Source organism: Phalacrocorax carbo, chromosome 4 (genome assembly GCF_963921805.1).
Source record: "Phalacrocorax carbo chromosome 4, bPhaCar2.1, whole genome shotgun sequence".
Taxonomy (NCBI): Eukaryota; Metazoa; Chordata; class Aves; order Suliformes; family Phalacrocoracidae; genus Phalacrocorax; species Phalacrocorax carbo.
In genome coordinates, this window is record NC_087516.1 from 9,898,822 (window position 1) to 9,914,402 (window position 15,581).

Consider the following 15,581-nt stretch of genomic DNA (forward strand, 5'->3'; position numbering starts at 1 on the left):
GCCAATAGAAGTAAATTTATTGCAAAGTGGCCAACAGACACCATTTTTATTTTATTCCACGAATTCCGTAAACTTTATTCCTTTGTGAAAAAAGCACTTTAAAGTTAAAACACAAGACTAAGCATAAGATTACCCAGAAACTCGCATTAAGTGACTAGTTAACACCAGCTTCTACAAGTTTTATCTGAAGAGTAATTTCAAGACAGTTCTGTCAAACAGAATGCACAATACATTAAAAAAACCTATCTAGAGCAAGCAGTATCTACAGTAGCTACAGCAAACAGCTGAGCATAGTGCAGGGAAGGCCAGACGGGTGGAGGCTGTGTTTCTTCTGAAATGAGCTACCTCTGTATGCTAGCCATAGGAGTACAATATCACAGCCTAGTCTTGCAGAGAGGACGGATCCAACAGGTTTCCAAGAGAGATGCATCTCTAAGGTCCCAGAGACAGACTGAGTTGTGGTAGAGCATGCCTAACCAAATTATGAAAGGAAAGCTTTTATACCTAAGAGATCTTAATTCATTCAGAAACTCATACAGCTAACCTCTTTGCAGAAATTGCCCACCATGTGTATTTGTTGCCAAATGCTATAAAAGGCCTGTAAAGGTTTTTCAGAAGGCTGGATTTCAGATAGAAGGCTTTAGCCTAAAGAACAGCTATGGAATAGAGGTACATTTCAGTGGAGAAGTCATGAAGTCTAGGAAAAGAAAAAAAAAGTTAATAAACTGGTATAAAACTTGGCTGGACTCTGAGGTATGGCTTAGATTTTTGTCCAATAATACATTCTTTACTATTTATTATTTAATATTCATCAGTCTAAGGATGTTTAAATGCAGAAAACCTGCTAAAAGATACCAACTGACATGCATTCAGAAGCTGGAATGCGCTCAGACACTGACATTTACTTCATTTTTTTATTCTGAGAGGGACCTTCAGAAACTAATTCATTCTTTATAGATCTCTAAGAGACCTTTTTTTGTCAAGGTTTTCCAATCATCCAAAATGTGTCAGAAAAGGTTTACAAATAGCAACATTGTGCAATGCCTTTAAACAGAATAAAACATTTGGTATGCCCCTTGCTATATCACTTGCACAGATTTTAGAGGATTAAGACCCAAAGAAAATCAGAAGACCAAGAGGAGATAAAAGGTCTGTTGTTTATTCTGCTCTTCCTTCTCATAATTCCTGTCACTCCAATCTTCAAAAAGGGCAAGAAGGAGGACCTGGGAAACTATAGGCCAATCAGGCTCACCTCTGTCCCTGGAAAGGTGGTGGAACATTTCATTCTGGAGGTCATCTCCAGGCATGGAGAGGACAAGAAGATTATCAGAAACAGTCAGCATGGATTCACCAAGGGAAGATCATGCTTGACCAACCTGATAGCCTTCTGTGATGCTGTGACTGGCTGGGTGGATGAAGGGAGAGCAGTGAATGTTGTCTATCCTGACTTCAGTAAGGCATTCAACACTGTCTCCCACAGCATCCTCACAGGCAAGCTAAGGAAGTGTGGGCTGGATGAGTGGACAGTGAGGTGGACAGAGAACTGGCTCAACAACAGAACTCAGAAAGTCATGACCAGTGGAGCAGAGTCTGGATGGAGGCCTGTAACTGGTGGTGTTCCCCAGGGGTCTGTACTGGGTCCAGTCCTGTTCAACATATTCATCAGTGGCCTGGATGATGGGACAGAGGGCACCCTCAGCAAGTTCGCTGATGATACCAAGCTGGGAGGAGTGCCTGATACACCAGAAGGCTGTGCTGCCATCCAGCGAGGCCTGGACAGGCTGGAGAGCTGGGCCGAGGGGAACATCATGAAATTCAACAAGAGCAAGTGCAAGGTCCTGCCCCTGGGGAGGAACAACCCCATGCACCAGTACAGGCTGGGGGCTGACCTACTGGAAAGCAGCTCTGTTGAGAAGGACCTGGGAGTGCTGGTGGACAACAAGTTGACCCTGAGTCAGCACCATGCCCTTGTGGCCAAGAAGGCCAACGGTACCCTGGGCTGCATTAAAAGGAGTGTGGCCAGCAGGTCGAGGGAGGTTATCCCCCCCCTCTACTCTGCCCTAATGAGACCACATCTGGAGTGCTGTGTCCAGTTTTGGGCCCCCCAGTTTAAGAAGGATGTGGAACTGCTTGAGCAAGTCCAGCGGGGAGCTACCAGGATGATCAGGGGACTGGAGCATCTCCCTTATGAGGAAAGGCTGAGACACCTGGGTTTGTTCAGCCTGGAGAAGAGAAGACTGAGGGGGGATTTCATCAATACCTATCAATATCTAAAGGGTGGGTGTCAAGATGATGGGACTAGGCTCTTTTCAGTGGTGCCCAATGACAGGACAAGGACAATGGGCACAAGTTGGAACACAGGAAGTTCCACCTCAATATGAGAAAAAAAACCTTCTTTCCTGTGCGGGTGCCAGAGCAGTGGAACAGGCTGCCCAGGGAGGTTGTGGAGTCTCCTTCTCTGGAAACATTCAAACCCCACCTGGACGCGTTCCTGTGCCCCCTGCTCTGGGTGTGCCTGCTCAAGCAGTGGGGGTTGGACAAGATGATCTCAGAGGTCCCTTCCAACCCCACCATTCTGTGATAACTCATTTTAATACCAATGGTTAGAACCAACTACTATAAAGTCAATGAACTAATTTTTTGCCCTAAAGATTTTATTTATCAATAGTGGATCATGAGAGATTAATAAATATCTGGAATGGGAAAGTACCTCTGAAGCTTGTGATTTTATGTCTTCTCTCTGGCACTAAATAGAGGACAAAATTCCAAAACCCAAGGTGAGTTCACTAGGAACCGATCACATAGGAGGAATTGAATTTGTCAGAACAAATGCAGATGTCTATGTGTGAGCTGGCCACCCCAGACTAACTTTGTTCTCAATGGTGAGCAGTCAACACTTTCAATGTGCGATTGATCTTATTACATAAGGGACATCAACAATAGGTCAGCTTAATCTCTCCAGGTATATAACAGATGTCCAATGTTAGATGAGATTAAACACACCCTTCATGTTTCTGTAATTAATAATCATATAATAGATTCAATAGAAAGTTACTTCCAAGCATTAGCTTTCCTGAAACTTAAGAGTCAGCAGAATCGTTATGTAATGATTGTGTAGACACACCATGACACTTCTGTCTGATAAAAATATTTGCCTGTAATATTTCATTAAATTTAAAGTTACTGTGTAGCAACTATAAGTGGTTGACGGCTGCCAAGAGCTGTGAGGTTGCTGAATAGAATGGTATTTCTGGAGCTTTGCCCAGAGTTGAGACAAAATTTGACTCATCTTCATGCATACATTTGTAATATACCTCCAAACTAAAATAAGGATTTAACTCCATCACGAGCTTCTAGTGATATCATGTTACAGCTAAGAATTGATCATAATATCAACAGAGAAAGGTGGTCTTTCCATAGCTATATTAATTGGGATGTTTGTGACCTTGTGTTGTTTTCTACCAGAATAAACCTTCCTCAAGCACTCACTCAGTTGTTGGTAGAAGGATAATTATAAGTTGACCTCCATTTTGTTTCTTTGTGCTACTTCAGAGTCTACTAGCAAATATTTCTGGGAATGGGAAATACTGAGGCTGGGAAGGCTATGCCTGCAAAAATTTAGAAACCGTAGGATAGGAATTGAGCTAGATCAGGACTGGTGAATTCATCATATCTGTTTTTGCTTTCACTTTCAGCTAACAATTTTCCAACAAAAAAATGGAGATAAAAGATTAAAAGAGAGAGAGGGGAACAAAGAGAAAATATAAAAATTTCCTTATGTTTACAGGACATCATTCTGTTCAAAGCGCTTATATGTTATAGCATTTTATTAAATCTTTTTCTGACTTATCTGTTTAAACTGTAAGCTTCTTGACATCTTTCCTGTCACTTATTGAATGCTTGTGCATCTCTGAGTATAAGGGGACTTCCAGTCCCAGGTAAGATTTTTAGGCACAACCATGATACAAACAGTAATCAGAAATACCTTCAAACACTTAAGTGACTAATATTGCATCTTTTCTGATAGTTAATCTTTTGATCTGCATGCTGAAGAGATCAGTAAATAATAATCTGGAGATAAAAAAATATATTTTTTCAAGTACTGAAGTATCACTTTTGCAAGTATCACATCATCCATCAACAGATGGAACCATTTAACCCTATGAGTTCAAAGGAATCCCATGAGCTCTAGTCTCTGTTTCTTATACATATGTAGTTTGATTCCAATACTTCTACTGGATAACCAAGCACATTTCCAAAATGTTTTTACTGAGAAAAGTTGTTCTGCAATTTTTCAGATACTTAACTTCTGCTCTGCATTTTTAAAAAGAATTAGTGAACAATAATACAGTGAGAAGGTTATCAGCATGCACTATTCACAATATATTATTGCACCAGCTTAATCACAAGGGTCATACTGGTCAGTTGGATTCCAATGTTTTGACAAATGGTAATTACCATAGTGGAGAAGAAAAGGCTCAGAAAGACAGAAAGGAATTATAACTCATGGTGTTAGAACAGTATTAACAATAGACACTGTTGCAAAATACTGTCTTTCATTATCACTATGCAGTAATGCAACAGTTATTTGTCGAATTACTATCAAAAAAGCAGCAACATTTACTCTTACCACTGAGAAGCCAGTGTGGAAAAGATATCAGTGGTTTCTGGTTCTTGGAACAGTTTCAAAAGTTCTGGTTCAGATGATAAGTCAGCAAGGATCCTTAACTCAATATGGGAAAAATCTAGACAACAGAGTGTTAATACAAACCTATTGCTCTAAAATACAAACATACTTGCATTTTAAGCAAACGATCACAGATTAAAATGGAAGTCTGGACTATTCAGTCATTTCCTCACACTCAGAAAAAACAGATGCCTGTAAAAAGCGCATCCTGAAGAAGTTATATTCCAGCTATGGATCACAAGGTGTCCAATTCCTTCATTATCTTCAGGTGTCAAGTAATCTTACTAGCTCTTTCTTTCTACTGACAAGGCTTACATATCACCTACTTCCAAAGCACACTAAGGATTATACATCATGTAACAATATTAATTGATACGAAGGGATTTGACAGCCTTATAGAATATAATGTCATCCAAAGGAGAGCTGCTAGCATTAGTATGTATGAGAATAATAATACATATATCTTACCTGCTGCTAAAAACGTATATCCTTTTTTTGAAACAAACAATGTTCTTGGGGAAATAGTTACTATTTCTTCTTCTTTTCCTAGAGAGAAGACAGATATTTAGGTCCCAAACCCCAGACCAAAAATACCATGTTGCAAACCATAGGAGGTTGTAGATGACATACCAAACACAAAACTAAAACCACACAAATGGCAATATAAGGAACCTAGCAGAGCACCAACTACCAGCATCACAATTGTTTTACTCTATCAGTCACGTACAACACCTTTACCTCTGCCATCCTTGCAGTACCACTTACTTCTCCTTTTTCAAAACCAAACCCTTCTCAAAACACTAGGTAACAAATATCTACATTAACTAACATTATTCACAGATCACTTAATAAAGGAAGATAAAGAAGGTTCTAGAGAGATGAACTAAAAAATAAATTCTTATCTTTGAACATGCAGCAGCAATTTATTAATAACAAAATTCTGAGTTACAGGTGGTAGGGGAATACAATATTGAGAACATACAGTTGATATAGGCATCCAAATTCTAATGACAGAAATCCCCTGTAATATCATAAAGCAATAACGTGCACTGACAAGGTATTATGAGCTCAGTGCATCCTGGGAATACCACTTGCCTTGGTGTAGAAAGGGATGGTGGGTTGAAATACAACAGAATTAGTCTGATCAGCATAAAAGTGAATTAAGTGTGGCTTGATACAGGAATGAAAAAACTTAGAAATATATTTTTGAGAAGCACATTTTATAAGATTGTCAACAAAATTCATTGGACTGTTTCCAGAAAGGCCTATGTGCCATAGTTCTGCGTGTCAGCTCAGGTTTACACAGCCACTGCTCACACATTTTTTTATAATAACTTTTTAAAAATACTTCTAAAAATGAACAAGGTAGATAAAACTTCTGTCAAAGTTTTACATTGTCTTCAGTGGACTCCTGTTTTATGATCTGTATTATTTCAAACACAGAGAGTGAATGGCTGTGGAAAGGCAAGCCTGCCCTTATCTGAGAAATAAGTGCAACAAAGGAGCATCATTTCCCATCTACGGCGGTATGCATTTGAGGAGAGTTTATGTTGGCAAATCTCTCTCTTATATTTGAGCCTACTATTGTGGGTTTCTCTATCACTTGGGTCATGCTTTTCTAGACTTTACTTTGATCCTCTCTGAATCATGTGCCTTAAGACTGTTCTGTTATCAGAAATTACACACCTGACTAACTATTGGTGCTTAGTTGTGAGTTTGATTAAAATGACTCAGCTTTAACATCTCCTCAAAAAAAGCCTTACAAGCTGAATGCACGCAAAATCATCCCTAGGATATTTAATTGAACTAAGATGCATAATTACAACTGGAAAATAAGAACAGTGAGATACCAAGGGAAACAAAAAAAGAAAACCTAAAAGTTTGTGACTATTTAAATGAGTGCTGAAACAGCAAATCTTTGCAGGAAGAATGAGCAAAAAGTAATTGGTTTAAATGATAATGTATAACTAAGCATCAATAGTCTATTCTACTCTTTAATGCTGGAGCTATTGTTTGCTTTAAAATACAATATAACTCAGTAAAATAATTAGATAAAATTGCCTTTTCATGTTAATAAAAAAAATAGTTCACCTTTCATGTACTGTTTCTTTGTAATTCTAACTGGATGTTTAGAGATACCTTGAATGTTCTACGAATAAGAATAAAAATGTTAGTAAGTTAAAGTTTATGAAAACATGTTTATGAACAGTTTATAAGCAGCATAAGAACATAGTGATACTAATGCCAACAAGTTTTTCTCATATAATAAATAAAATTAACCACTTTGCCTTTCAAATGGATTTTCACACTTCCGTAACTATAGATGCTTTTGAATATTTGCTCTGTCTTGAAAATTGGAAGCTTGTAAGAACCATTTCTCACTGGCAGCCTTTCCAAATCCTAACCTCTGGATGCACCATAGGACACAATTAGCAACTCAATAAAAACAATTTTTTTTAAGTACAGCGCGTTACTTTCAATAAAATAATGTATACGCACCCTGCCTTAAGCTAAGGGAACGGAGTCTTCTTCAGCCTCTAGAAAATTTTCTCGTATCTACTCCCACTTTTTTGAAATGTATGACAAAATAAAGAAGGAGCTCTTTGTTATCTACAGCACATCAGTCAAGGTTAAAAGTGAGAACTAAGTTTATCAACAAACATGCAGGTCTAGGAATAACAGAAGATCTTTTCTTTAAAGATCTGGGTTCATACACCTCCAGCAAAGCATGAAAGATGACACATTATAGCTTCCTTCTTATTTTATGTCATCATGCTTCTTCATCTAGAAAGGTAACACATGACAAGTGCTAATGCGTATCAAGCTCAATTTTTGTGATTCCACACAATTAATTTGAGAGTGGTTCAGGAATTAGATGAACATACTAATACTATGTAATACTGTGAATTCAGGAGATGGGAATAGTGCTATATAATTTCCAAATCAGAATGATCATTTTCCCTGTAAATTTGAACTCAAAATTGTTATTTTTAAATTTAAGAGGGATGTAATCAGACTGCAAAAGCTACTGAAATTTAAAGCAGAAGTAAAAGAACAAAAGCCCCAAAACAGAACAGTATCATTTCTAGTCTATCACTCTTAAATATCTGCAATTAAATGTGTTAAAGTTGAACACCCGCCACAGCACCACACAGAAAGAGGGAGATAGGAAACTACCATATAATATACATAATATTTTCACAGCATGGGTAAACTAGGAACACTGCTCTCAGCCCATCAAAATGAAGTTTGACCCAGAAGAAACACTTGTCGTCTTTAATATTTTATTCTTCAGTTTCTATAAACATTCAGAAATACAGTTGTGTCAATGCCTATTCTAATGCTATTAACCATATTTTGAAGTAAGTGGTTATTTGACCTGTGCACAAAATGATTGATTTCTATCAATAAGAAGTTGGGGAGGATCAGTGCTTCTTCGTATGAATAATATGCAGTTTAAGTGGCCACGGAAGCTAGTAGATCCTCAGAGGTTTAGAAAATTAAGTCCTTTATTATGTAGCTGGACATGAATGTGGGAGCTTAACTTTACATTTCAAAAACAAAATCACAATATTTTAATTCTGGCTTGAATCATTTTAATGGTAGAGAACATTGTATAGACTTTTCATTGGGTTTTAGACTGGTATTGACATGCACTTAATAAGATAACCTCCAGCATAGGTTAATGAGTTGTTTATAGTTACTTTCACTGATTATTGTTGCTTAACTTGTTAGCTTCAAAATCCTAAACAAAGTGAAATAAATAAAATCTATTTCAAAATCTGTCTACAATGGTAAAAATAAATCACTATATTGCCATCTTGCTTTCACTGACAGGATACGCAGAAAGTCTGCTTTTAATGCGACTTTAGAAGTGTTACTAATAATTCTGAAAAACACTAGTAATTGCAAGTGCAAAACGTAATTTCACTTGTAAATTAATTAACAACTCATACACTGAATAAATCTTCTGAAAAGAAGTAACTCAAGAACATGAAAGTGGTAATATTCACCTTTAAGCTATTGAAATAGTTTAATAAATTGCTCCCATCTAATTTTAGACATCTTTAGGCTAGTCATTTGTCTAAACTAGCTGTCTAGAAGCCCTCTATAGTCAGTAGACAAAGACAGGAATCTCCAGTGGGTAGTTCAACATCCCTGTATATGGCACACAGGTACAACAAGTTGACCTAAGATTCCCCTGGAGATGATGTATTCTAAGATTTAGATTATCAAATTTGATTAGATAAATTTACTTTAGATATTTTAAAGAATGGAGAAATAAGGAGACAACCTCAGAAGTCTTCCAAATGGAAGGCTTTCCTCTGTCTGAGTTGAAAATTAAGTGACAGTTTCACTGTATCAAAAGTGGAAGATTGATGCAGCTTTGGTAAATGGCAATCACCACCTTGGACTACACAATACAGCCTCTATGTCTGCTTTTATGTATTTATTTCAAGTATATTTCTGCAAGACCTTCACAGATCCAATCTGAGATGTGACTGTTATCCCTTATTGTTAGAAAAGGGCATCCACATCTTGTTAGAAGTTAGAGAAACAAAAATGCATTCTCTGAACAATTATGCTCTGACAAGAAGGAATATACTTGAAACAGTGTGACGGAAAAGCTGGTTGTGAGAGGTAACTACTAATACTTCTTTTCATTGTCTCTGAGTGAAAGGAAAAAAAATCAAGCTATTCTAGTGGATGCTTATAAAAGAACCCTAGCATTGGTTAAAAAATAAAAAAACCAAACCCCAACACTATATTCCAAAATTCATTTCCAGAGGATAGAAGGATAGATGAAGCCAAGGTTCCAGTTTCAATTGTGTTTGAAATGCTGTGATGATCAAGAGACATTCCTGAGTGCTGGAAGAAAGCAAGTGTCACTCCTTTCTTCCGGGAGGGCAAGAAGAAGGATGCAGAGAACTACAGGCCAATCAGTCTCTCCTCCATTCCTGGGAAGGCAATGGAGCAAATAATCCTGGAAAACATTTGCAAACATATTAAAGTCAAGAAGATGATCTGGGGTAGTCAGCATGGATTTACAAAGGGGAAATCGTGCTTAACCAATGATAGCCTTCTGTGACGAAGTGACTATCTCAGTGGATGAAGGGAGAGCAGCAGATGTTGTTTACCTTGACTTTAGCACGGCTTTCAGAATAAACTCTCATAAAAGCCTTATAGACAGGCTGATGAAATACAAGCTAGGTAAATGGACAGTGAGGTGGACTGAAAACTGGTTGAACTGCCAGGTTCAAATCATTTTGATGAGTGGCACAAGGACCAGCTGGAGACTACGTGCTAGTGGAGTACCCCTGTGGCCAACACTGCTCAACACCTCCATTAATGACATGGATAACCAGACTGAGTGCAACCTCAGCAAGATGGCAGACAATCCAAAACTGGGAGGAGTGGCTGATACATCAGATGGCTGCTCTGCAGTTCAGAGGGACCTCAAGAGTCTGGAGAAATGGGCTATCAGGATCTCATAGTTCACAGTCTGGAAAGCAGCTTTGCAGAAAAGGACCTGTGGATCCTGGTGACAAACAGTCGAACGTGAACCAGCAATGAGCCTTTGTACCTAGGAAGGCCAACAGCATCCTAGGCTGCATCAGTAAGAGCGTCAACCAGGAAGTCAAGAGAGGTGATCCTCCTTCCCCTCTGCTCAGAATGCCTGATGGGAGGGTGTAAAGATGGAGCTAGATTCTTCTCAGTGGTGCCTAATGACAGGACAAGAGGCAGTGGTCACAAACAATTACAGGAAATTCCACTTAAACATACAAAAAAAGCCTTTGCTACTGTGACAGTGGTCAAACACTGGAACAGGTTGCACAGAAAGGTTGTAAAGCCTCTATCCTTGGAGATATTCAAACCCCAACTAGACATGGTCCCAAGAAACCTGCTCTAGTGGACCCTGTGTTGAACAGGAGGGGTTGGACTAGACAATCTCTAGTAGTCCTGTCCAAGCTCAACTACCCTGTAATTCTGATTCTGTTTTTATAACATCACTGCAATTCATTGATCTATGTATCCCAGTGCCAACCTATTGCCTTCTCTGGCTGAGACAGCATTGAAGTCTTCAATGGTATGAGGCAGTAGAAAGCCACAGGAAGACTCTGGTTTCATTCCCAAGCAATTGAAAAAAAATATTTATATACACACACTTTTATACATATATATATAAAATGAAAATAATACATAAAGTATGCTTGTAGCATAACTTTAAAATTCAAGGATTAAAGACAATTATTTTGCAGAAACTGTAGTCAAATGGTATATCATGTCTTAAAATTCAAGCTCCAAGAAAAAGAATTGTATTGACTTGGTTATGGAAAATGTGTGCAAAAATGTACATCCAAGCTTCATGAATAAAACTGGTAAAACCTGCAACACAATTAGTAAGAACTACTTGATTGTATAAATGCAAATTTTCATTTTTTATGGTTTTCATAGAATCATAGAATCATTTAGGTTGGAGAAGACCTTTAGGATCATTGAGTCCAACTGTAAACCTAGCACTGCCGAGTCCACTAGACCATGCCCCTAAGCACCACATCTGTGTGTCTTTTAAATACCTCCAGGGATGGTGACTCAACCACTTCCCTGGGCAGCCTGTTCCAATGCTTGACCACCCTTTTGGGGAAGAAACTGTTCCTAATATCCAATCTAAACCTCCCCTGGCACAACTTGTGGTCATCTCTTCTTGTCCTATCTCTTGTGACTGGGGAGAAAAGACTGACACCCCCTTCTCTACAACCTCCTTTCAGGTAGTTGTAGGGGAGACCTTATCACTCCCCGAGCCTCCTTTTCTCCACACTAAACCAGCCCAGTTCCCTCAGCCCCTCCCTCAGAAGACCTGCTCCCCAGACCCTTCACCAGCTTTGTTGCCCTTCTCTGGACACTCTCCAGCACCTCAATGTCCTTCTTGTAGTGAGGGGCCCAAAACTGAACACAGTATTCAAGGTGCGGCCTCACCAGTGCCAAGTACAGAGACACGATCACTTCCCTGCTCCTGCTGGCCACACTATTGCTGATACAAGCCGAGATGCTGTTGGCCTTCTTGGTTACCTGGGCACACTGCTGGCTCATGTTCAGCCGGCTGCCAACCAACACCCCCAGGGCCTTTTCCTCCAGGCAGCTTCCCAGCCACCCTTCCCCAAGCCTGTAGTGTTGCGTGGGGTTGTTGTGACTGAAGTGCAGGACCTGGCTCTGAGCCTTGCTCAATCTCAGGTCATGACTGGTAGAAAGCTGAAAAAACCCCACACCCCTACAAATGTATCCTTTTCTTTTCCACCTTTTTGTTGTCAGTGAAACCCTTCCCCCCACAAGCATTAAAAGATGAAAGATTTAGGTTTCATAACTGTATTACAAAATTTAAAGAAAAAACCCCACCAAATCTGATGTGCACTGAAGTCACTTTGGGTATGATAAAAGCAGACTGGCTTTTGTTTTCTTGGGTGTTCAAAGCTGACTCCTTTCTTTGGCAGTGGACCTGCCACACAAGGGGTTAGCACTCCATCAATTCATCACCTCTTTAACAACTTCACTTTACCTAACACATTTTCCCAGCATCTAGACATATGTTGGATCACTGTTTTTTAGTTAAACTCTTCAGAAACCATCATGCCGGAAAAGCAGGGAGCATAGGCATGGCAGAAAAAAATATCTCACTAGGAACACTAAATTAAACTGTACATGTTGAAAAAACAGACTGCTGATTTCTTTCCTCCTACCTCCATAATCTGATTTTTTTGCCACTATTGTCCATCCTGACTGATGACCCTGATGCATTCCTTATTCCAGTGTTTTATTGGTTCTGAAAATACCTCTTTTACAAGTTGTTCTACTTTTGTCTGTTGTTTCAGGTGAAGACAGCACAGATCCTTGCTCATGCTGTAAGCATCTATATACAGAGCCATTCAGAAACAATGACAGGCTTCACTGTAGCAAGGAGGCTCAGAATGTCTGAGGCTCGATGTCTCTGTTAGAACCTCACAAGCACAGCTTTCTCATAAAGCATTCAGGCCTTGCAAAAAGGATACTCTAATCCATAAGGAAAGTCATTGTATCAAAGAAGAGTAGAATTATCAGTGAAAACAAAACCTAATCAAAATCCAACAAATAATATTGAGTTCCCAGTTTCATGAGTTAATTCTCAATAAATTGCACTTTCTGTTGAACTTTCCATTTTTTGTATCCAAAGTTTTACATCTACATTTGGAATTGAGTTTTTGATTCCTCCCTAGGTTAAAAACTGGTACGTTATTTTGGTTCTTTCAAAGGATTACAGGATACAGATATATACTGGATAAATTACCTTTGAAGTCAGTATAGTTAGATGACCTAATCACAGAGGCTGGTGGTAAATTTTAATTATTTCTTACTCTGTGTCAAGTAGGGCTGTTGATCATACTTCCTATGTTAAATTCCCCTTTCAGTTACTTATATTGATTCATCTAACCACGCCTCTCTCTTCCTCTCCGTATACATTTGCAGTAGCAAAAATAGCTATTTTTTTGAGCAAATAACCTCAGTCAACCCCAGTAACTCCCTAGAAATAGATGTCTATATATGTATACCAAGGCATCTATAGCCATACGTATATTAATTTTTTTTACTAGAAAATGGCTCATTAATCCACTAACTGCTCAGATCTGCATTTCTAAATATTTGTGGAATATGTCTGTCTGAAGACCTATAAACTGCAGGGAGGATAACAGAAGAAAACCCAACAGTAAGTTATTGAAATAGATGGGAACACGTGGACGTGGCTGCAGGCTATTCTATGGACATTCGATTCTGATTAATTCCTGCACTGACCTAAGGACTTATTGAAAAATAAGAACAGAGATAAAACTTACTACTGAAATAAAGAGTGTCCATTCATAAATGTATACAGCATAGATGTGTCACAAGGGAAGATGAAAAACAGCCAAGGAGTTAGACTGAACAGATATAAAGAAGCAGTTAGACCAGGTAAAGTTATAAGGTACAGATCCTTTGATGTGGCGACTAATCCACCCACTCTTACAGTGAGGCATAGTGCCAAACGCTCAAGCAAAATAAAGACAATAAAGGAACTACATATTGTTTTACTGTGGCTACCAATGCCAGCAAATAGCTAGTTGCATTTCTTATAAGAAATAATATTTACTAGGACTGTGATCTTGTCAGATTTAATTATTTTAATAGCTCTTGCTTCAAGAAATCAATTATTTCTTAATACTTGAGAAAAACACAGTTTTTTCTCTTCTGTTTGAAAAAAGTTCAGAGCAGCAAATTCTAGTTTATCTCATGACGTGTAGCACTCTGGCAGAAACTGAAGCATTATAAGTCCAAAAGTTTCTGGAGTTTCTCTTAGTATCTTCTTCTCCAGAAAGTTTATGAAAATAATTAGGCCACAACTGTTCTCTTTGAACAAGAGCTCAGCTCTACAAAGGTAAACACAAAGTAAGCTTTTAAATTCATGGCATCTGTTTGATGACTTGCATTACACTACTTTTGGAACAGAAGTAATACTTTGGTCTGTATGTCCAGACTTCATTACAATGATAATAGACAGAGATGACAACTCCGTTGAGCTTTATATTCTACATCTCTAATTACTTTTTTCTTTTTATTCTCGTAGTGATTCCCACCCCACCCCCTCCCCTTGTTCATCTGCTTCTTCAAAATTTTCACTCCTTTTCCTTCTTTTTCAGTTGTCTTTTCTTGCTCTGCATGGGACTGCACCTATTGATAAATTGTGCTTTCATTGCTCAGTTAATCAATTTGAGAAGAAATATAAGCACAGGTTCAGTGAGCTACTTCCTTAACTGTCAACATTCTGCCTGCTCCTTTGTTAAAGGCCAAAGCTGCTGGAGAAATAGCGAGGAAAACTGTACAGTGCCCAAAGCAGTATTCTCGCAATGCAGAACAAGACTTTGAATCCTGAAGGCATTCACAACATCAAATTCACTCAATTTGTCCGGCACCTCCAAAGTTGGTGGTAACTCACTTATGAGAAATTACACAGCAGAAATAAAGAAAAAACCCTTCGTTACTTCACTTTTGGAAAAATTGCTGTATTTAATTATTGTCCATAGCAGCATTTATTTATTATTGTAAAGGAATACACAGTTATTTTCTGGGACTTCTATGTAAGACAATTTCAAGATAGTCTGAAGATCTGATTTTCAAAATACAGCATGTAGCTCAATAAAGAGAGAAAACATGAAAATGAACAAGGCCACCATAGCAATACCAGCATGGTATGTATGCGTACATGCATTTCTAAGCAAATCTTGACTTGTCTGCAATTGCCACCTAGTGGCTAGTTAAAAATTAAGAGACATCTATTTTCCTTGTCAGAAAACACAGAATCATACAGACTTCTGGTAAAGTTTTACTTAATTTTGGTACTAGTTACTTTCTTTAGCAGTGAACAATCATTCAAAGGTAATGTGCTCCCCTCTTGCCTTAGCCAGCAGCACAGAATTATCAAGTGGGAGATTTAGTAATTCATCACCTTCCCACAAGCTTAGGCAGCTTTCAAAGTGAATACAAAGGAAGAAGGGCAACCAAAAACAACAACTTCTTACTTTAGAGATTTGGCCATAAGAATAGTGTATTTCATTTCCTATGACTAATCCTCTTTCTGCCATATGTTTTGAAATGTACACCTGGCAATGACCTCAGGTTATAACGTTGTAGCAGCATATGATAAAAGATTCAACAAGTGATTTTTAAAATAACAAAAAATATTTAAATTTCACTAACATTGATTTGACATGTTCTGTGACAAATTATTTTGTCATGGGTTCAGCCCAGATGTGTGTTTATATACTGACAGATTACTAACCTTTGCACAGCAAGTCAGTTTGTATACATGCAGCTCTACGCATCTTTAAAA

The 15,581-nt window shown here is 38.3% G+C and overlaps 1 protein-coding gene across 1 annotated transcript in view; it reads right to left on the reverse strand.

The window, feature by feature from the left end:
• POLN (DNA polymerase nu) overlaps nt 1–15,581 on the reverse strand; it is a 108,339-nt gene that overhangs the window by 55,063 nt on the left and 37,695 nt on the right. Inside the window, exons 14-16 of the mRNA XM_064448981.1 lie at nt 6,779–6,836; nt 5,156–5,233; nt 4,631–4,745 (exon numbers count right to left, since the gene is read on the reverse strand). Coding sequence (XP_064305051.1) covers nt 4,631–4,745; nt 5,156–5,233; nt 6,779–6,836 — 251 coding nt within the window. The remainder of the gene's footprint in view (nt 1–4,630; nt 4,746–5,155; nt 5,234–6,778; nt 6,837–15,581) is intronic.